The following is a 22791-nucleotide window of genomic DNA, read 5'->3' as shown; positions in this document are numbered from 1 at the left end:
TGTGTGAATCATTGATCATTTCTTATGCTGAGCCTACCAAACTAGACAAACTCCTAGCTGAAACTGCTTGAGAGATACTGATGCTGATGGGATGCTCACTGCTGAGGCATATGTGTTTTATTCCTATCCCAGGTTCCCTCTTTACTTTCTGTTAGAAAAAGATATTAACACTGAAGGGGTCTCTCTGGACCTATAAGGAGACCTGGAACTTCTCATGAAAGATGGCTCAGTATCTGAAGAAGCACTTTGATTCAAATAACTCCTTCAGGAATCACTGGACATTTTACATTGTTTCATGCTGGTGAGGGTTCTTTATTCATAAATTAGATTCTTTAGATTCTTCTTTTTTTTTTTTTAATAGACCCCTTTCTCAAGAGCTTTCCTTCAAGAGCTATTCTTCAAGAAGAGAGCATTATAGATCCTAAGTCCTTACTGCAGAACTGAATTATCATAAAACTCTCTCATTCATAGTCACTATTGCTTGGGAGGAGTGGTGACTGGGAACACTACCAAAGCTAGGTGGTCTGAAGTAAGTATGTATTTTTAGTGAAGGCTCGGTAATTAGCAAGCCCTATTTGTTAATTGCAAACAGCAACACAGAGAGTACTTAGGAGACCCTAGAGAAACCCTGTGCCCTGGGTTTTGGGGTAACTCTCTGGGCTGAGACACCATTTTGAGCACGCACTTGTCAGCGGGTACAGTTTCTCAGCTATTAGCAGACTGCAAATACTGCTGATGCACTTTCCTGGGCAGATGCCATCACCACTGGACATTTTGCCTTTCTTTCCTTCCCAGAGCCATGCAAGGCTTTATTGTCTTGAATTTCTTGTTATTTGTCTGATAGGCTTTTGATAGGCCACATCTACTCACCTGAAAAGCAGCTAATATCTTGCATTGTCGGACAGTCTCTGGGGAGATATTTTAAAATCTTTTTATTCTCTTAAAAAAAAGTCTCACTTTAGATCTTTCAATGCAAATCACTCTGTCTCCTTTTTTCCCCCACTTTCTTTGGAGTCTTTTTGATCCTAATCAAAATAAAAAAAATGGAATGGCAGACACAATCACCAAAAAAACAATGCAATACTCAGTGCAACTCAGTACCAACTACATGCCCTAGATGTTCCCTCTCATTCCATATTAAGGACTATTCTCTCCATGGCTTACGGTGACAAAAGCCCTTTTGTGGCTCTAGGAGCCAGTTTTTATTTGTTTCAATTGGATTGGTTTGCCAAAGCTATTTCCTAATACTGTATAGGGAAGAGAGTAGAAAGATCCATCAGGTTTCAGCAATAAACGTCGCAGAGGATTTAAAATTCATAAGGTGACTTTGGCTAAAATAATCATAATTTTGGTGAAAAATTCTTTTGAATTACGCAAGTAACTCTGAATTTCTGGATAATCTGAAAGCCAATGGTCTCTGGTCACCATATCATTGTACGTTTGTAAAGAAAGGTTGTTGCGGTTTCTTACCTGTGCATGGGAGGATGTAATGTCCAAATGGCTAAGCAGAAGTGAAGCAGTTTCCTTCAAGATCTATTCTATTCTTTTTCCTCTAAGATTTTAATAGCAGTTAACGTGATCCATTTATTTCTTTTCACAGACCTCACCCTTTGTGTTGCGCTGTACCCTGAAATGTCAGGGGAATTGTGCCTTTTTGTTATATTTGCAGCAAGTCTTCCAGGTTCTTAGGATTGTTTATTTTTCTTGCTGAGAGATCTGAATGTCAAGTAGGATAAGAACATATATATGGAAATGTAATACAGATCTGTCGCAGCTGAGTGACCTCCCTCCCCGCTTCCCTGCTTCACATCAGTAAAAACACGTTCCTCTAGAGCTAGGTTGATGTCCTCATTCAAGGTTGTCTTGAAATCTACAAGTTGTTCACGTGGCATTCTACTCAAGACTGTGCTTTTACTAGATCTCCCCTAGAAAGAACACAGCATTTGACAGAACACAGCTGAGACTGCTGTTAGTGTAAAGGGGCTTTGAGACCCATCATTGGATATCTTTGATGCCGGGGACTCCAGATACATGGACTATCATGCTGAGTTTGAAAGGAAGTTACCCATCTGTAACTGAAGGTTTCTCAGATGTGTAGTTCACTCGCAGCTTGAACTACAATAGATATAATGACCACGTGAGCAAAAAGTCTCTCCCAGCAGAGTTTATAAACTCAATATATAAAAATCAAGATAAAAAGAAAATGTTATGCCTGGGATTCTGTGGGAAAAAAATCTTGTTAAAAATGATGAGATTTTAAAACCTATTTTTACAGTCAGTAATGCTATGCAACAATGGAGTAAATACTTCTGTTTTGGCACGATTCTGAGAGGGAATTTATTGGAAAACATCTTTTATTAATTGAACCTAGGTGTAGCTTGATTAAGAATGTAGTGTACAACTTCAGGTCCTAACAGAGCTTTTTTTTTCCATAAATGTGATTTTAATTGTAAACAAATCTTCCCATTTCAGAACTGAAGAAAGACCAGTTAAGAAAAGGAAAATGCAAAGCTGCAGCTTTCAAAAGAAGAAGCTAAAATTAATGGAGGCCATGTTGGAAGAACAAAAGAAGTTGAGCAGAGCTATGGAAGAAACCTGTAGAGAAGTGCGCAGGATTCTGGATCAGCAAAATATCATCCAAGTTCAAAGCTTACAGCTACAGGAGAGAATGATGAATCTACTGGAGAAAATGATTTCCAAATCCAATGTGTAGTTTCCTTTGTGAATGCCTCTGAGATTATTATTGATATTATAGACATCCCCTTACTGCACACCTTATGTGTGTTTGTTACCCTATTCCCAGGTTTTCCATGGAAATTAAAATCTTAGTGTATTCTTAGATAAGCAAAGAGAACAGATAATGCAGGGTGAGAGATATCTGGCATGAGAAAAATAGTGCAATATATGCCTAAACTGAATTATTTTTATACAGAAAGATTAAGGGATTAATAGCTCTGGGAACTTCAATACTGTTATGCCTAGGTCAGGTATTGTTTTACAGAGATGTTGTGTATTTCTTCACATCGAGGACCATACCCTGACCTGCTGTTGAAGAACAAAGTAATGTCTTCTTAAACATGTTAATTGCATCTTGACTTTGCTGATGATTAAACCCTGGTTTGAAACATACCTAGTGATTGTACAAGTGACCTATGCATGGTTCTTGTGAAGAGCTACTTGGGATCACAAGATGCATCATTTTAAACTCCATGCCTGATATGAATAGTACTCTAAAGTATGAGAGTAAAAATAGTCTATTCAAATACACTTTTCATAAAATACAAACAAACAAATCCTTACTATATACTGAATACTAAAATGTATAGACGATACTTGAAGTTGCTTTTGATATTAAATGTTTAATTTTTTTCATTATTAACTGGAATCTGTTGACTTAATGAGCGACCAGCAATGAAAACTATCATTTCTTCTCTATCACAAAAGATAAATATTGTACTGTGTGTATATACAAATATATATCTATCAAATGAAATAAAGGAAAAGAAGAAACGTACTTATTGCTGGATAGATAATACGCTTTGGGTTGGTGAAAAGGTAATCACGGTCAAAAGTTTTTAATGCTTAGCTACTGGGTAAAGATATCCTCTGCTGGTGCATATATTGATGGAAGTCATAAAGAATACTGAACACCTCTTCCTCAGCACTTGCTGGTCGTGCAACTTCGATATACGAGTAGATGTAAGGCAGATCGGCACCGATACACCACAAGAGGGAGCCGAAGGCATAAGGGATTGTGTTTAGGCCCTTGAGACGAAGTACTAGCGAGCCTTTGATTCTCTAATGAGATATAACATTGGAATAACCTTTAATATGCATTCAGAAGTTCCTCAGATGAATTCCTTTGTACGGTTCTTTCTGCTTTCTTCTTGAAAAGCATACTTCTGCTTTCACTGTATTTGCAAGAATGAGTACCCAAGGTCAGATTCGGATATAGAGGTATAGAATTAACATCAGTGCTGGAAACCAAGGCCACCTTCCATTCTCAGTATTAAATTATGTCTTCTCTTGAAATTTTGTTTTGAAGTTGTTTGCATTTTCCTATATAACATCTTTATAGCTGCACTAATATTGTCTAAACTATTTCAAGACCCAGACCCAATAAATTAATCTGTAACTACTCCTGGAGAATAAGATAAAGGTTATACTTACCAAACAAATAAGCAATATATGGAAGTAGTTCCTCAAAGGTCCTGTAGGTGTGACAGTTAAGAATGATGCAGCTCTAATATACAATTATTGTATGTAAATGTGGCCTATTCCTATGGAGTTTAATTTGTAACAGGATAAAGCAAAGACCACGGTAAATGACCACACCTTCACCAAACATTGTCTGTCTAAGGATAAATGAAACAACTTTCCTTCACACCTCTACTACAGTGATCGGATGGCTGGAAAAGGGGCAAATGTTTGGCTGGATTATTCAAAAACAGAGTGAAATTGTACAGCAAAATTAAGACTCCAAATATTTTGGGTACCTGAATTGGTTTGCTCTGAAAGAATCATGAAACCTTATGATGTGTCTGCCTGCACAATCACTTTTAAAAGCAGGGCTATTCTTACTGTTGTATAGGTGATTAGAACACTTGCAAGAGCGTTGCCCTACATGCATATATGGGAGGGAAAATGTATTTTGTGATTTGTCATGCTTTTGCCCATTCCAAACATAGATGCATTACAGATTCACATAGGCCGATGTAACTGCGCTGTAGTGCTTTCTGACACTTGTTTACAATAAGATTTAAAGAAACTCTCCCTTGACTCCAAGGGAATTAATGGTGTTTACTGGTATTATTTGCACAAATCATATAGTAATTAAATCCAATTAATCAGCTGTGCCAGTGGCAGCATATTTGAACTTTGCACCCTAGAGTACTCAGCCTGTCTCCCTGCAGGCTATGAGAATTATAATTCCAGAACCGTAGGAACACAGGAATGAAGGAAATCTGATTCCTTGCCTGCTACCATGAGCAACCATGTCACATAATCCTTTCTGTAAATGCATGGAGCTGTATCTTAAAGTGAGTTTGGTGTCTTGCCTCCAGAATTATAAAAGAACTGCATAACCGATTGGCAAGTTGCAATTTAGAAGACTGTTTCTAAGATTATTCCTTGTCCATTTATATCTATTTCTTCTTGTACTGACACTGTGATTTTGCTGCTGCTTCAACAGTTACTCCTGAGAGCCAGTGGTCAAATCATGTGCAGTCCTTCAGAAATATAATGCTCTTTTCTTTCACAAAGTAGGGATTATTTTGATGACTGTTTTCCTATTTTTTCTCTTTGAGTTCATCCTTTTTAAAATGAATGACCCGAGTGACATAGAGCATTCAGGATGAAACTCTCAGTGTTGTCTTATGCAAGTGTATTAAAGGAAATAGAGTTTATTGGAGAGATTTTATTTTTGTATAAAGCATCATTTTTAAAGTGGTTCCTTTTTCTTTTTTATCCTTCTCTTTGAAAAATGCGTCATTTCCATCCTTTCAGATTATCCAAATTCTCCTCATTTTTATCCAGAGAGTGAACACAGCACTGCAGCAGACAAGTATGACTAGTTCCATGTATTTTTTTTTCTCATGCTCTTTCTGTAAACAAGTTAAAAGTTCCCCATGTGCACTGTTTATTTTTTTGCTGCTGTTTGTTTTGTTTTAGGGATGACTGAACATTAACTTGAAAAATTAGGCTGGGTGATTTTTCTGGTCCTTTTTTTGAAGACAGGCACAGATTTCTCATCTAGATGGGACAGCTTGCTGCAGGTAAAGATATCTGAATATTTGAGATATTCAAACCAAAGAAAGACTTGCCTAGAATTGAAATGGAATTGCCAGGTTTGCAAAACCGAGACAACGCTTCTGGATCTGTATGAGTAGGGAGCTGAGAGCCTAATAAGTACTCAGGGAGAGCACATGAGGGGTTACTCGAGTTTAGCATTGTGACTATGACATTAAAGGAACTCCCTCATGGTTTCTAGAAGTGTGATCAACAAATAAACTGTAGCGCAGGAAAACAAATTTGTTATTTTTAGGGCAATAACGAGGTCAACGCAGTATGATATCACTTTCACAAAGTGAAGCGCATGTATTACATATACGCATACAGATGGTGCAGATAGAAAAAATAAATAAGGGAGGAAAAACACTGCCTGGAGGCAGGTGACTTTGTAAGGGATGTAGAAATAGAACAAAAAGGAACCTGAGGAGGCAGTAGGAAACATGCAAGGAATTGAGTAGAAGGGGATTGTGATGAAAGATGGAAAATATATGTTGGGTAGAGGGGCAAAGTAAATGTCTCAAAAAAAAAGTACTAATTATGTGGAAGAGAGGAAACACAGGAAAATGAAAGGAAAAACAATGTCAAAGAAGAAAATTATGAAGAGCTAACAGTGAAATTCTGTGTATTTTGGGTAGGCATCTACGGGTAAGTTAGTCAAGTCAAAAATAGTGTATGGTAAAGAGTGACTTTTTTGTTCTCATGAGACATAAATAAGTCTCTGGACAAGTATTCGGAAGCAAATATTCACAAACCAGAGTGGTTAAATAATTTGTAAGAGGATTCTGTTATAATTAAACAGCATTTTCATGTGTTAGTAGTAACCATTTGCTCTTAATAGTTTGTTACTAACAGTATTCTTTTTTCTCCTTGATATCCTATCAGTTTAAGATTTCAGTTTGTTTCAGGCCTTGCCAAGTTTGTTATCAACAAAAGCAGGTAATGTATGTATGGATATGGAATATCTTTTGCATTTTCTCCATAAATGGCTATCGTATCTTTTGCAAAGTACAAAACCAGCAGAAAAATGCACCCAGAGGTTTTATTTCTTTTCTAGACTGCCTACCCAATTCAATGTGGGCAAAAAGAGCTTACAGCTCTCTGTAGCCTTACCCTAGGCTGACAGCCTGCTTCTGTGAATGAAGTCTCTAGCAATAGTAGCGTCAATGGGACCACTCGGATGAGTAAATGTAATGATCTGTGTATGTATGTGTTTCGAGAATCAGCTCCTATGCTGATAATGTAATGTGAAAGGCAAATTTGAAAAAGAAACTTCAGAACATTTGGCGGTGTTATGTCAGCAAGTAAATACCAACCATCTGGTCTCTAGATTGCTAATCTTTTTCCCCTGATTCTATGGGTAGCATACTTCCTGTGTGTGCAAGCTTGAGACTGCATCATTACACTTTTGAATTGCTCTTTTCTAGTGTTTTAACAAAAAAAATTCAATTACTTCGGCACTTTGGGGTGAAATGTTGTTTGTATGCATAGTAGAAATATTTTCTCCTTCAGGTTATTTTGTTTTAAAGTGTCTTTTTGAAGCACATTTTAAATGAGGATGAACACTTTCAAGTATTCTCTTTGAGAAAAAGCCTGGTCATCTGCAGTGAACAACACCCAGTTTATCTACAGTTGGCTAATTACTACAAATTAGATTTTAGCTTGATCCCAGCTGATGGCTGTGGATCAAGCCATCAAAAATATTTGTGGATCAAGCCATTAAAATATTTGCTATGTAGTGAAAGTTGCTGCTTGTATTCCAAATCTTTTATCCAGTACTGAAACGTAATTTTAAATAAATAGAAAGTAGCTCATGCAGAAGTATGTGCCAAAGGAACTGCCTTTAGTCATCTGAAAATCAATCATTATTTTAACTATTTAAATTCTGTTTTCTTGAAATATGTTTCTTTAACCAGATTGTAAGAATTTGGCAAATAATTCTTGAAATATTTAAAATGCTAAAAAAAGATAATCTGAATTCAGATTTTTAAGCTCACCTGTGAGATTTTCAATGGACATCCGACTTCCCGATCAGATGTTGTTATCTTAGGGGTAAGTTCTGCAGTGCTATGCGTTGTGTGAATAAATGAATTAGTGCATAGAATTAAAGCTATAACATTTTCTAGTTACTTAAATGTAGAGGAGTAGTTATCACAGCTTGAAGTAAGCTTGTGTCAGCGAGGGAAGCTACAGGAATATCAAATTTTTATGAACTGCAAAATAAATGTATTTAGAAAAGTAATTAAAACTACTTAAAAAACTCTCCATGATCCTCATTTATCAGCCCAGCAGACTTAGCTGTGATTTATCTTTCGTTCAGTACAATTAGATCAAATTCATTCTGCTTTATAACCACATAAAACCTTGTCCATGTGAACTTGTGTAGTGCTAACCTTAATGGCATGCTTTCTTTAAGTTGTTATGAATAAGTTTTTAAATAGTTCTTTTTCAGTTAGCTTAGCTTGGTACTTCCCCAGATGAAAATGAAATGCATTGCTAGTAAATCTTTCACAAAAAATAAAGCTGTCCACGTAGGGCTTAATCTGTACATCTCACCTGTACGCAAGGATTTCAGCCTTTTTAGAGCTGGCTTACGTTGGCTAACAGAATTTCACCACAGTTGAAACAGCATAAAACAGGTTGCACTAACTCTGTGCTTCTTTCATGTATCCTTACTGGCAAGAAGTTCTGGTGACTTGATGTGTGCATTCTTGCGTGAGTAGGCCACTCCATGCAACTTCCCACAGACTTAGTAGACTTTTTTTACCAAAGGTCTTTAAACGAAGACAGGCAGCCAACGTTTCACCATGAGTGGCATGGTGCCTAGCGTTAAGCTGCCTAAACACAGGTATGCTGTTCTTCAATGCTTGAAGAAAATTCCTGTCTGACAGTCAATCATCTGTTTCTATATGGCTGTATAGAGGATTTCTGGATTACAGCAGGACCAAACTGGATCAGCTGGCACATGCAGTGACCACCAGAGATGTTGTACCCTTAAAAAGGTAAGGGAGGCCGTTGTCTGCCACAGGGTCAAAGAATTAACCTGTCAAATATGTTAGTATAGGATTCAAGTTTTATTGTGGAATAGAAATTTTAGCAGGCAGTGATACCTTAGTTTAGTTCTTACAAGAATCTTAAAAAGAAATGTTGAGGGTGCTAAGAAGACTTCCATGCATGCTGCCATGGCCAAAACAACTCAAAAATGCATTTAATAGTTTCTGTGCATTCCAAAAGTCATTTGTAGCAACGGGAAGGATAATATAAAATGAAATCTAAGTTTTGGTGGGGCATAAAAAATTATTCTACTGCATATAGGTATATCTTAGTGAATTTTTATGCTAATAATCATGATTTTTACTCAGAATGAGTGTTGTCTTGTACTTTTTAAAGCATTCAGACTAGTTATGAAGTGGAAAATGTTGAAGTCAGACTGGCTTAAATCAGATTTGAGAGCCAGAGCGCAATCCTATAATTTCATGTGAGAAGTCTTAGCACCAAGAAAGCCTCTGCCAGGTGGACCTACGTGTCACTAGTCATGTCATGCCTTTCTGTCTGAACCTCAGGAGGATACCATGGGCAGGGCAGTATTTCTATCGGAGATCCTGAAGGTGGTGTGAACTTGGTTCAAAGGGATCCCAACCCCTGTTAGTCCCCAAAGTTTGGCGATTAAGAGCTTGTATGATGAAAATCCTTGGATTTGACTCTGTCATATCCTAACTAGAGAGGGGCTAATAAAATGTGTTCTCTGATTCGAGGGTTAACAACAGGGAGGAGAGGATCCCTCCTCACTTTAATGCTGCATCCTGCATCATTTTTCCTGGAGTCAAGGTCTTTTATCAGGGGACACATTAAATACTGCCTCAGGCTCTTGTTTTCTTTTTGGTTTCTTTTCATTGGAAGCATGTAGGAGCTCTAAGCATGTTTATCCTGGGTTTAGGGATAAAAGTGACACATTTATACTGAGATTTGTGCTGCCTTATTGCTTAGAAAATGGGCTTAGTAATAAATTTAGCCAGCAGAGTTCTGATATATCACCAGTGTACAGTGCTTGCTCACTTTTTGCAGAAGTTGTTGCTGTATGAGAAGATGACTTTTTGGCATGGCTCTTAAAACCACAGGAATACTTCCCTGAGAGATCCTTTTTCCTTACAGTAACAAAAACATACAGGTCTTCTTCCAAACATATAAGGTCAGCCATGGCATGATATTCTGGCTCATCATGGTATTCCTCAGTACCTGAGGAATGCAGGGCATATGCTCCCCACTTGCCCACAAGAAATGCTGGGGTAGAGGTTTGTATGCTTCCAGTGACACCATTAACACCCAAAGAGTTCTTGGGTCTCCAATGCTTGGCAGATGTATATGATGTATGTTTGTTTCAAGTAGATGTTTTTTTGGCTATATATATAAAAAGACACCAACTTTACTTATACCTAGTCATCAGTAAGGGAAGAAAACTGGAGCTCAATGAGAGGTGATATGTGTTTTCAATTTTTGTGTACAACAAAATGTTTATTTTATATTCATGAATTTGGAAAAATGAATACAGCACATTCTATTGTAATGACATACATTTTCTTAAAATACTGGATATTTCATTGACATTTCAGTGCTATCCAAAGGAGCAGTCAGTCAGAACCTTGGTCTAGTTGTGTCTCTATCCACATAGAAGATACTCCAGCCTGTTTACACTATAAACCTTCTGTTTTGCAAGTAGTATCATTCACACATTTAAGTGCACAAAAGAATCTTTCAACCAAAACACCAAAACCATTTGTTTTAAAAAACTATGTTGTAATGTTTAATTAAATAACATTCTAGATAAGGACATAGTCACAAAGCCAAGTAGATGCTATATAAATCAATCCTTTTATGTCTAAATAGGATTTGAGAGGATAGAACCTCTACTGTCCAGTCAAGATTTAACAAGATCAGTATCCCTGTTTAGTTCTACAACTTCACACCTCCTTGTACAGACTTGTTTGCACCAGTGTGCTAGGATGGGAAACACCATCATCCAAATCATTTTGCCTTTATATAAAAATATTTTCACCATTTCCTCGCTAGCAAAATCATCTCCTGTTTGGAAGAAAACTGTATTTAGAAGAAATAAAAAGGCACATTAAAAGATTAGATTAACTAGTAAAACAAGGGAGATGTTGATGGCAATGTGCTCATTTTGCAGCCCTCTGTGTGGGGAACATGACCTTCAGTGATCCTCTCCATTGGACTCTGATTGTTGACTGAAGAAGAACTACATTTTCTGATATAGAAAATAAGTTCTTTAGTGAAGATTTAGCTCTGAACTGCATATTAAATTGTCAACATGAAGCTAACTATAACTGCAGATGATATATAATCTCCCTGCTGTTAAGAACAAAATTAAGCTAGGAAAATCAGTCTGAAGTTTATATAATGAAGGAACACTTAATGATGACATTTATATATTGTTTTATTATTTTGAACATGTTGAAAGTATCAAATGAAAAAAAAAATACCGTTGTGCAAGGATATTTCTGTATGTCTAACATAAAACATTTTTTGGCGCAATCATCACCTTTGTTCACTTAACAAAGGTAATTAAACAATGGTAATTAAAACCAGAGACTTTGCATCAGATGCTGGACTAAGTTTTATTTTCTGACTGCTCATCTGGCGTCTGTGACAGCAATAACCATACTTCATTAAAGTATATGTTGTCAATCTCTCCTAATCAAGTCTGACACACGGTATTGTGACAGTCACCATCAGTTAAGATAGAGATGTCTCTACACTTAACAATAAGCTACTTAGGCTTACCAGCTAAAGATTTTAAAGCCCAAAAGGCACAAATCCATATTATTTTGTTTCACACTCCTTCTTTCTGTATTGTCTTCAAAGCAGTAAGACAAGTTATAGCTGAAACTTTGTGTGAATTTTTGAAGGGCCATTAATCACCTTTTTCACCTGACTTGTTGTCAGCATAGTCATCATTTCCACACATGCTGAAGAAAAGAACTATATCATTCATGAGTTAGTTGAGTGTTTCTGACTGCAGGCAGGTTGTGAGAGCACACCTGTTTCCATGTCAGTGTGACTGTTCTTCTCTTGCTGAGCAATACACAGGAAATTCTGCTACAGAGACCTGTGAAGATTAATTACATTCTTCTGTGCTATTACAGAAGACCTATCAATTCTGTTGGCTAATATGAATAGACAAGGTTCAGCATCTATCAGAGAGGTAATCTGACACTGCCATGGAGTAACTATTACAGAATCATAGAATGGCTTGGGTTGGAAGGGATCTTAACCATCATCTATTTCAATCCCCTGCCGTGGACTGGTTGCCTCCCACTGGATCAGGGTGCCCAGAGCCCCATCTAATCTGGCCTTGAGTGCCTCCAGGGATGGGGCAGCCACAACCTCTCTGGGCAGCCTGTGCCAGTGCCTCACCAACCTCTGAGTAAAAAAATTCACCCTAATATCTAATTTAAATTTCAGCTCTTTTAGTTTAAAACCATTCCTCTTTGTCCTATCACTATCTGCCCATGGAAAAAGTCAGTCCCTTTCATGTTTATAAACTCCTTTCAAGTACACACAATGAGGTTTCCCCAGAGCCTTCTCTTCTCCAAGCTGAACAGGTCTAACTCCCTCAACCTTTCTTCATAAAAGAGGTGCTCCAGCCCTGTGAGCATCCTCATGGTCCTCCCCTGGACCTGTTCCAACAGCTCCATGTTGTCCTTCTTGTGTTGGGAGCCCCAGGCCTGGATACAGTACTCCAGATTGGGCCTCATGAGGGCAGAGTAGAGGGGGTCAGGACAGTTTCTGGGAGCCCCCAGGACCTTCCTGTCCCTGCTGGCCTCCCCTCTTAAGAATCTCTCTTCTCGAAACAAAATAAACCACAATTTATTTCTCTCTATTAAATTAAGGAAAGGCCTAATGGGATACCTACAGAAACCACTGCATAGTTGCAATTCCCATTCACAATCTCTTATTGTCACTTTCAAAGAGATTTTCTTCTGTTACAAATGTTTACAAGTCAGACAAATACATGATGACAGATCTTCCCATTTGTAGAGAAGCAGGTGTGATAAGCCAGTGCTAGATTTGCTATGGTGGGATGGAAGACAGAAATAATTGTGAAAGACAGAGTCTTGACAACCTCATATAGAATTTGGAAATAAGTTATTCAGTATTGAGAATAAGTTACAGAGGGGTGGCAACTCAGTATCTTTTAGAAAAGAATTGGAAGGCAATTCTTTACCTTCTGAAATCTTCCTAGTCAAAGGGACAAAGAATTGAGTAAAGAACTGGCTGGAGGTCCAAGCCCGGAGAGTGACGGTGAATGAAGTTAAATCCCACTGGTGACTGGCCATGAGTGGTGCTCCCCAGGAGTCAGCATTGTGGCCTGACCTGTTTAATATCTTTGTAGGAAGGCCCTACAGAGGGATCTAGACAGGCTGGATTGCTGGACTGAGGCCAGTGGAGTGAAGTTCAACAAGACCTAGTGCCGGGTCCTGCACTTTGGCCTCCACAAACCCAGGCAACACTACGGGCTTGGAGCAGAGTGGCTGGAATACTATGCATAGGAAAAGGACCTGGGGCTGTGAGTTGACAGTTGGCTAAACACGAGCCAGCAGTGTGCCCAGGTGGCCAAGAAGGCCAATGGCATCCTGGCTTGTATCGGAAACAGTGTTACCAGCAGGAGCAGGGAGGTGATTGTCCCCATGTAGTCAGCTCTGGTAAGACTGAGTATTCAAGTACTATGTTCAGTTTTGGGCCGCTTTGCCTCAAGAAAGACATTGAGGCCCTGGAGTGTGTCCAGAGAAAGGCAGCCAAGCTGTGAGAGGTCTGGAGCACAAGCCTTATGAGGAGTGATTGAGGGAACTGGGATTGTTTAGTCTGGAGCAGTAGAGTCTGAGGGATACCTTGTTGCTTTCTGCAATTCCCTGGAAGGAAGTTGTGGCGAGGTGGGGGCCAGCCTCTTCTCACCTGTAACTAGCTATGGGACCAGAGGGAATGGCCTCAAGTTGTTCCAGGGAAGGTTCAGCTTGGATATTAGGAAATACTTCTTCTCTGAAAGAGTGGTCAGGTGCTGGAATGGGCTGCTCAGGGAGGCGGTTGAGTCACTGTCCCTGGAGGTGTTCAAGAAATGTTTAGATGTTGTACTATGGGATATGGTTTAGTGGGGAAATATTGATGGTAAGTGAGCAGTTGGACTAGATGTCCTTGGAGGACTTTTCCAACCTTGGTAATTCTATGGTTCTATTCTATGATAAATAACTATCGTATTTTTGGGCAAATCTAGATCTCTCTAAAGAGCATTTTGAGTAAAGAGTATTACACTATTTATTGTACCTTCATCTGAGGTTTGAAATCATTTTTCTTTTTAATGTTTTGAATTTTTACCCTCTTTAAAAGATGAATAATTACTTTTATAGAAAATAGTATGTCTGGTACCAGGTCTGTCATCTGTAATTTTACACTCATCTGCCACAAGATCTTCTGCGAGGATAAGGAAAAGGAATAAAGCTTATTTTATTCAATTACTTTCCCCTCTGAAAGCTTTTCTTATAAAAACTGGTGAGAGATGGAATAAAACTGGGATATAAAGCTCTGAAATGTTTCATCTTGGTAGAAATCAGCTTGGGATAGACTTAAAAAGAAAATAACTGCTCAATGAGGTGATGGAGGCAGGAGTGGAAGAGAAGGTTCCTTTATTTTTCTGGCAGAGTTTTTCTCTTGGCCCGTATTTTTTCTTTCTTTTTTTTCCCCCCAAAGCCACGAATGTTTGAGAAGGGACAGGAGATACTATGAAAATTTCCCAGACAAGATAAAAATTAGAGGAAATACTGAAGTTAAACCATCAAGACACAGTTTTAAACTGTAAGTTTTTCTTACAAAGAAGCCAGCAGCGAGCTGTGGGATGTGTATGTCCTGCTCTGAGGAAAAATACTGGGAGGAAAGATAAGCGTTGTCCTTCAGCTTTTGACTGACAGGTTCATTTCCATGTTAGTCTTCCTTTGCCTAGAGACAAACATGGAAATGAGTAAATCCCCTATTTTTAGAACTTGTCGCTCGTGTCATGTGCTGTCTGGACGGCACAGCTTCCCGTAGGGTAGAAAACTACAGCTAATGTACAAAACCGCGCACAGTTCTGCACTTTGGACGCTCCATTCTGCGCAGAACGCCACAGCACCGCCTCAGCTCCGTTCGAAAGAGCGCGGCCAACCCGCGCCTGCGCACTGCCCTCCTCGCTGGAGGCTCGGCGGCTCGGGAAGGGGGAAGAACTACCACTCCCGGCATGCCCCGCGCGGCCCGTTCCGTATGGCCGCAGGGAGCCGGCCGCTCGCGGAGCACGCCGGGAGCTGTAGTTCTTTGGCGCTGGGTATTGTCTCTCCCCTTTCTCTGTCCGGGAACCCGACCGCCACCCCTGCCGGGTGAGTGCGCTGAGTGACAGCTCCAAGCAGCCAGTGGCCGCCGTGCGGTGTGGCGGAGCCCGGCGCCCGTCTCCTCGGTGACCGGGGGAGCCGGTGTCTCTGCGGAGTAGCCGGAGTCCTGGGGGACGGAGGTGAGTGGCTCTGGGTGGGGGGAACCGCCACCGCCGCCGCGCGCCTCTCCCCTCCCCCTCAGCACCCGGGACCCCGCTGGGGCTGCGGCGGGCGGAGGGGCGACGGATGGGCGCCGTGCGGCGAACGGGGCGGGGAGGGGGGGGCGCGGCGGCGGGGGAGGGTCCCGTTACCGCTCGCTGCTTCGAACCGTCCCTGCGGGCTCAGGTGCGGCTCCGCCCCTCCGGGACCGTTGCTCGGGTCCTCGAGCGGCCTCCGCGGGGCGGCGGGGCCCGGCCGGGGGCTGAGGGCAGCACCTGGAGCGCGCGGCGGGACGGGGGCTCGCGCGGCGCCCCGCTGGGATCCGCCTCGAGGCGAAGTGCCCTGAGGCGAAGTTCTCCCGGGCGTTTTGTGGCGGAGCACAGCTGCCTCAGGCTGAGGCACAGCGCTTCCCACCACTTCTGGAACGTGTTTTGTTGAAAAGGATTAAAAATAAGAAGCCCGGCTACCGACGGCAGCTTTTTGCCTCCTTACATACAACAAATAAATTTATCTGGATTGTAAATATGTGGCTGTTTATACAATAGCTTTAGAAAAATTTGTCCTTGGTGGCATGAATGTTGTCAAACAGAGCAGCAAATGTTCCATTGTGTGCTTTATGCTCCGTACACTGAGAAGGGTTTCTACGAACAAATATTTAGTACCCTGCTGCTCTTATTGACAAATATTTTCACCCTGCTGCTACTAATTAAGGTCAGTATATCAGAATGATCACACCAGGTACGGTAATTGCTTTCTGGGAGAGCAGTTGCTGCCTGTGCAGGAGACATAATGGTGTGTTTGGTCAAATCTGGAATGCTGGTGATTTTGTTCTATTAAAACACTGTCCCACCCAAGTTCCCGAACAACTGGTAGCCGTCTTCCACAGCTTGTCCTATTACATTTCTTGTGTAACTTGTCTATAAGCACCTACCCCATTTTAATAGTGAGTGGCATTCAAATGGTATAACTCCATTTGATCTTTGCGGTGGCATCGTTTGTCAAAGTCAGCTCTGCCCTAATGAGTGGCAATGAGCGGAGGAAAGTGCTGAGGAGTCTTTTGCATTACTTTAGGACTTATGTAGCCTCTCTCCTCTGTTTCTGCTTTCCACAGTTTATCCTCCAGCAGCCTTCCCACTGAAAAACAAAACAGAGCCAGCTAGTTCTCTGCCTTTCCAAAACCCCCGACCACAGAAAACACATTAACGTGGGTACCGTGGTGCTGAGTTCATTGTCAAAGGCTTTCCAAAATGGGCTGGTGGTCAGCAGTGTTGTCTCACTGCCACACATTCCCTCATGTCCCTGCTTTCACATGCCCTCTGTTAAGGTTAATGTCTAACCTAGGAGTGTATCTCCTCTTTCTGTTTGGACTTTTTGTTGCTATGAATTAACAAGAGCAGGAAGCAGACTGCCTCTCTGCCTGGAAAGTAAGCAAAAAAGTACTGCTTTCTCCATGGTAGAGGGTTTCAGAAAAGACATGAAAAGCTAGCATGGGTATGTAAAAACGCAGAATAAAGAAATGCTATGTTTGTGGGATAAAATATAACTCAACAGTAATTGGTATTTTTGGTGTTTTCTACCTCAAAAATAACTGATTGAAATGGAACACTGGAGTGATGCTGGCAGAAAGCTCAAATGTTTCTTTTTGTTTTGCACTGTTGTGACAAAGTTGTGGTATATGGGCAGATTATGTCCTTTCACATGCATGAACTACTCTTAATTGGTATTGGGTTGGATTTTCTGTCTGAAATGTTCTTTGAAATCTTTTATAGTTACTAAACTCTCCTTGCTCTGTGTTGATGTGGTGCAAACTTTGCTAAACTTTCTCAAATCATAGTAGCAATTTTGTTTTCAGTATTTTTCAAATGATAGCAGTAATTCTGTATGTTCAGTGTTTCACAAAGCAGTGTTATTTGCTTAAGATTTAGTTACTATGTATTACAAGTTATTCTGCTTTTTCTGGGGCCGTTTCTCATTTAAAATGCATGTCTGTTCCTGGCTGATATTTGCTAATGTATTTTGCTATTGTGCAGACTTTCTTTTCTTCTTTAAGACTTTATCATCCTTAGCAATAGCAGGAGGTCAAAGTAAGCCTGGCCACGTGTTGTGTCATGGTGTAAACCGTTTTTCTGACCTACTGTATATGATTGAATCACGGAATATAGCTATGCTATCAAATTAATAAAATTCAGTGCCATAATTATGAGAAGTAATTACAGCAGTGTATTGTTGATAGGCTTGGTAAGATTCAGTGTTTGGACTGAAAATCAACAGCTCAGACCATTTTATCTTTGGTTACTCATGACAGTTATCACGTTATGTCGTTCACTACCAATTTCATGTTTTAGTAGACATGCAGACATACAAAGCTTTCTGTCAGGGCCAGGAAAATGACTCTGTTTCATTGCATATGCTGCACATTTTATACATTATTCCAGAAAGAGAATACTCAGATGTAGTTGCTTTGAAGCTGTGGAAGTATGCACCATTTTTATGCCATATCTCCTTAGCACCAGGTTTCAAGTCTGTGAAGAACTAAAAAGAAAGCTTTGGCAATGAGATAACTAGATAATTCAGGTTTGAAATCAATCTGTAAGATGCATATGTTTTTATAACTTCTTTGTTAATAGTCTCTCTTAGAATCTGGTTACGAAAAACATTATTTTTGTAATATTTCCATTTGCCTGTCATGCCATTGTTGTAGCAGAGCATATTTCAGTGCTGCGGGTTCTTGCAGAAGAACCACATTTGTCCTGAAGTTTCCTAGATAAATTCAGTAAGCTGTTATTTCTCACAGATGTAATAGGCACAAATATTTAATGCACAATAATATTCACCTACTGAGGTAAGGAGATGATGGCTTTTCCAGTGATGTAATGCAATCTTTCAATTGCTTTTTAGTGTGTGTGCGTGTGTGTGTGTGTGTGTATATGTATATATATATATATATATATATAAGGAATGGAAAGTCCTTTAATGTTGAATTAGTTCTTAACTTTACACGTGCAAAATCACACAAATCTGTAGATGTTCCCAGCTCTGGAACATCATCATTAGAGAAAAGTAACATAGTATAAGCAGCCCACTGTTTTGTTTTTACAATGGTCATAGATTTTGGAATGATATTCCCTTATCAGCGTGTATCATCTGGAATAAATGCCTCATGTGTAAGGGGCACAGGCCAGGAAGGCAGACAGATTGACTTGTGTGTAGAGTTAAATGGAGTCCTCCCATTGCAAGTGCAGGACTAACTACATTGTCTTTTTTTTCTTTTTTTAGTCATATTTAGAATACTTTTTTATTTATTAGAAAGACAATTGAAGATCATTTTTTTTTTTCTTATCAGCTGCTTCAGTATTACAGGACTGTTTTTTTGTTGCAGCTCCTGCTTTTTATTATATTTTTGATCAGATTATCTGTAATCTAATTCTCTTTTAATTCTTTCCTTTCCTCTTCAGACCAGTACCACGCTTCTAAGTGCCAGAAATTACAGTGCTTTCTGTTAACCAGTGTAGCAGCCCACTGTTGGTGTGTACCCAAGGGAAACATGAGGGTATTTTCCAGATAATCGAGAACAGAAATTTTCACTGAAAGACAAATGAGAACATGCGTATATTCATGCTTCTAGCTACCTGATATATATTTATTGCTGGGCATTTGTTGTTATCGTTGGTTATTTTTGTTGTTGTTGTTGAAGAAATACGTCTTGCACAGTTGCGTTGGTGTTGAATGATTACCCTCAGAATGTACCAGACCTAACCGCAGACAGCTGAATGCACAGTGGTCCCTGAGGTCCCAAGTTTCACCTCAACAGGAAAAGGTGGACCTGCTCTTTAAGACATGAGACTGGATGCGACTTGACAGGGCTCTCGTAATGTTCGAGTCTGGTTAAATGTTTCCAAAGCATTTCTTATGTTATGCTTTCTATTTGAAAGTTAAGCGTGAAGTTTCATTGCTTTTTAAAGCTAAGTTATTTTCTTAAATTTTAGTGGAACTATGGTCATTGAAACTAGATAATTGGTATATTATAACAATTTGCAGAAACCGTACTACATTAAGAATTGCAGCGGCTCCATGGAGAATGTAAAAAAAATGAATGTGTCTATGTTTAAAAACAAAACCAAACAGACCGAAATCCCCAAAGTAAAACCAAACCGCTTAGTGCAGCCTCTCTAAAACAATGAGGCTTACCTGAGTATAATTTGGACGGGATGCCCAGACTTCAGCATCACCACCAAGATTTAATGAGAACTACTATTGCTGTTCATATAAAGCTGCTTTACCTTATTTATAAATCTACTACTGACCAGATTAATACTGGCAGGTTGTGGAGATCCTTCTTTGTTCTTCTTTTTCTGTTAGTTTTTATCTGAACTGAAGTGTATGTATACTGGAATGACTGAAATGCAATTTTTATAGTGTTTGCTTTCTGAGAAGTTATTTTTGAGTTAGTTTTTCGATTGGCATAACAGATGTTGGGTCTCTTTGTTCTGATACATAATTGAATGTCCGTTTGTTGTTCTATATGTAAATGAAATGCGTGTGCAAAAGTTGGAGTCTGAGATGCTTATTTTAAGTTGCCTTTACAATCAGTCAGACAACTCTAGGGGTAATTTATTGAAGCTTTTCTAGATGGGTGCATTTGGTGTCTGTTTCTGTACATTGAATATATAGGAGGAGTGGGCAGTACCTGAGTAGATATAATTTTAAGATGCCTGGGAAAGGGCAGAATTTTCATTGTACTGTGAAATCTGGTGGTATCACAATGGTGTGCTGAACCAGAAGTTAACTGAATAGTGGATAAAATGATGGGATCTTGGGGAAGATGTGATGTGACACAGTATAAAAACACTGGGCTGAACAGCAGAACACTTAGATCTTCTTCTTAGCTTTGCCATTAAATTACTTTGTCATTTTGGACAGCCACTTTATTTGCGTTTGCTACCGCTTTATCGTTAGTAAAATGTCAACTGTGATGCCCATTCTTTTCAAGCTTTTGAATGCTGTGTTAATTCTCTTGCAGTAGTTTTTGTTAGAATTCACTGATTTCTGAATAGTAAGGGGAATGCTGGGTACAAAAAAAAGAATGAAATATCATTGAGAATAAAAGTGTCTTTTTTTCCTTTCTTTCTTTAGAGCTTCGTCAGATGGAGGACTGATACTGTGAAACATGACAAAACCTCGGACTAATTAAAAGTTTTCCTGTTTCAGGAAAAAAAAAACAAGCAACATGTATAGACCAGGGGAGACGGTCAAACGTCGACTCAATATGCATGCCCCTCCTCGAATAAGGAGTGTGGAAGTTGCTAGAGGAAGAGCAGGTTACGGGTTTACTCTTTCTGGACAAGCTCCTTGTATTCTTAGTTGTGTTATGAAAGGAAGCCCTGCAGATTATGTTGGACTTAAAGCAGGAGATCAGATATTTGCCATTAATGAAATTAATGTGAAAAAGGCATCTCATGAAGATGTAGTGAAACTTATAGGAAAATGTTCTGGAGTCCTCCACATGGTCATCGCTGAAGGGATTAGTCATATAGATTCATGTTCAAGTGATGAAGAAGTTGGTTTTTATGATGGAAAGGGGTGGCTGAAGCCCAAACCTGACTCTAAAGCTCTAGGTATAAACAGAGCGGAGAAAGTTGTTGAAGAAATGCAGTCTGGTGGCATTTTCAACATGATCTTTGAAAATCCTAACCTATGTGCTGGTAACTCAGATAATTCAACACCAAAACAGAGATCATTTTCAGATTCTGCTGCTATTAAATTTGAAACTGGAAATGAAAGTCTATGTAATCCAAACCTACTGTCAAAGGATGAAATATCCAAAGTTCTGAGTGATGACTTGGTTTTTAGAGTTGGATTGGAAAGTGCAGAAGATTTTGGATTAGATGCAAGCATTTTGAATGTTGCCATGATTGTAGGTTACCTAGGCTCAATTGAACTTCCTTCAACAACCTCGAATTTGGAAAATGAAAGTCTGCAGGCTATTCGTGGATGCATGAGACGTCTGCGGGCAGAACAGAAAATCCATTCATTAGTGATGATGAAGATAATGCATGACTGTATTCAGCTGTGTAGTGACAAATCAGGTGTAGTGGCCGAATATCCTGCAGAGAAACTGGCATTCAGTGCTGTTTGCCCGGATGACAGAAGATTCTTTGGACTAGTTACAATGCAGACAAATGATGATGCGAGCTTGGCTCAGGAAGATGAAGGGGTTCTGAGGACATCTTGCCATGTTTTTATGGTGGATCCTGAATTGTTTCATCATAAAATTCACCAGGGCATAGCAAGACGTTTCGGACTGGAATGCACAGCGGATCCAGACACAAATGGCTGTCTAGAGTTTCCAACATCATCTTTGCCTGTTCTTCAGTTTATTTCTGTCCTGTATAGGGATATGGGGGAACTGATTGAGGGAATGCGCGCAAGGGCTTTTCTTGATGGTGATGCAGATGTTCATCAGAATAATAGTACAAGCAGCAACAGTGATAGTGGAATTGGAAACTTTAATCAAGAAGAAAAAAATAATAGAGTCCTGGTGGTTGATTTAGGGAGCAATCCAAGTAAACATATTCCTAGCAGTATATGGGAAAATCCAGTAGGAAGGGGACAAAATCAGTCTGCTGCGCATTGGAATGGCTTCTGTCATGAACAAGAAGGAAACATTCCTTTAGAAGTAATTCAGAATGATAAGTCCCAAAATTTAAACAAGCACTTAAGTCCTTCTGCTCGTATTGAAGTTCCGCTGGTTTCCTCTCGAAATTCAGTGCCCCCATCAAAGAAAAGCGCTGCAGGCGTAGGCAATCAGAGGTGGTTGCCTGTGCATGTTTTACAAGAGTGGCAGCATGGAAATGCTAGTGACCAGGAGTCTTACACTGATTCTACGGATGGCTGGTCAAGCGTTAACTGTGGTACTCTTCCCCCTCCAATGAGTAAGATTCCAGCTGACAGATACAGAGTCGATGGCAGCTTTGGTCAGCCGCAGTTAAAATCTCATAAGAATGAATGGTCTAAGAAGATGTTTTGCATGCAAAACAAGTTTGGCCTTCCGCATAGTGTTAGGAAGTCTAAAGAAGATAAAAAGGTAAGGAAATTTTGGTATTGGCTCCTAGAAAACCCCCCAAAAAACCACTCCAACCCAACAACCTCTGTTATTTTAACTCCATGATATTTGCATGTTGAAATTTACATGCGTATTGTTATCATTTACAACATTTCAGATTTAGAAAATATGAATTATTAACATTTACAGCATTTCAGATGAAGAAAATATTGTGGCTCTTTTCTCCTTTGCAGAGGTTTTTCATATTCCTGTATAATTGAGTGCAGCTCTGGAATTGTAATTCTGCTGGAAGTGTTGTCTGTCAAAGCTTTCTCACATTGCTTCTTGTCTTCATTGTTTCCAAATGTTGTAGTGGCACTGAAATGAAAGGAG

General features: G+C 39.6%; 3 protein-coding genes across 9 annotated transcripts in view; 2 read left to right on the top strand and 1 right to left on the bottom strand.

Moving 5' to 3' along the window:
* MSANTD1 (Myb/SANT DNA binding domain containing 1) overlaps window positions 1–3984 on the top strand; it is a 30218-nt gene extending 26234 nt beyond the window's left edge. For all 3 annotated transcript variants that reach the window (XM_021397133.1, XM_021397131.1, XM_021397132.1), the window contains one exon: window positions 2473–3984. In XM_021397133.1, the coding sequence (XP_021252808.1) occupies window positions 2473–2713 (241 nt within the window). In that variant the 3' untranslated portion in view covers window positions 2714–3984. The remainder of the gene's footprint in view (window positions 1–2472) is intronic.
* On the bottom strand, window positions 14828–16348 carry LOC110398135 (translation initiation factor IF-2-like). The gene is made up of 3 exons (XM_021395516.1): window positions 16288–16348; window positions 15509–15775; window positions 14828–15324 (listed from the first exon to the last, which is right to left on the bottom strand). Exons 1-3 carry the CDS (start codon window positions 16346–16348, stop codon window positions 14831–14833), a joined length of 822 nt encoding a protein of 273 aa, XP_021251191.1. The 3' UTR covers window positions 14828–14830.
* Window positions 15202–22791, top strand: part of RGS12 (regulator of G protein signaling 12) — an 86835-nt gene continuing 79245 nt past the window's right edge. For 4 of the 5 annotated variants that reach the window (XM_021394885.1, XM_021394883.1, XM_021394888.1 and 1 more), the window contains exons 1-2: window positions 15202–15337; window positions 20490–22440. In XM_021394885.1, coding sequence (XP_021250560.1) covers window positions 20584–22440 — 1857 coding nt within the window. In that variant the 5' untranslated portion in view covers window positions 15202–15337; window positions 20490–20583. Of the gene's footprint in view, window positions 15338–16824; window positions 16848–20489; window positions 22441–22791 lie in introns of those variants that run through there. The other variant, XM_021394884.1, reaches the window with a different exon arrangement.

The sequence above is a fragment of the Numida meleagris genome, chromosome 4 (assembly GCF_002078875.1).
Source record: "Numida meleagris isolate 19003 breed g44 Domestic line chromosome 4, NumMel1.0, whole genome shotgun sequence".
In the NCBI taxonomy this organism is placed as follows: domain Eukaryota; kingdom Metazoa; phylum Chordata; class Aves; order Galliformes; family Numididae; genus Numida; species Numida meleagris.
Note: the sequence above shows the minus strand (reverse complement) of the source record. Positions and strands in the feature narration are given on the sequence as shown.

What these genes read in the sequence shown, in the direction of transcription:
- LOC110398135 (XM_021395516.1), bottom strand. Translation starts at nt 16,348, where the DNA reads ATGCCACCGCAAAGATCAAATGGAGTTATACCATTTGAATGCCACTCA. An exon ending in CCACTCACTATTAAAATGGG is followed by an intron (nt 15,776 to 16,287) that starts GTAGGTGCTTAT and finishes AACACGTTCCAG; the next exon opens with AAGTGGTGGGAAGCGCTGTG. An exon ending in ACGGTTCGAAGCAGCGAGCG is followed by an intron (nt 15,325 to 15,508) that starts GTAACGGGACCC and finishes TCCGTCCCCCAG; the next exon opens with GACTCCGGCTACTCCGCAGA.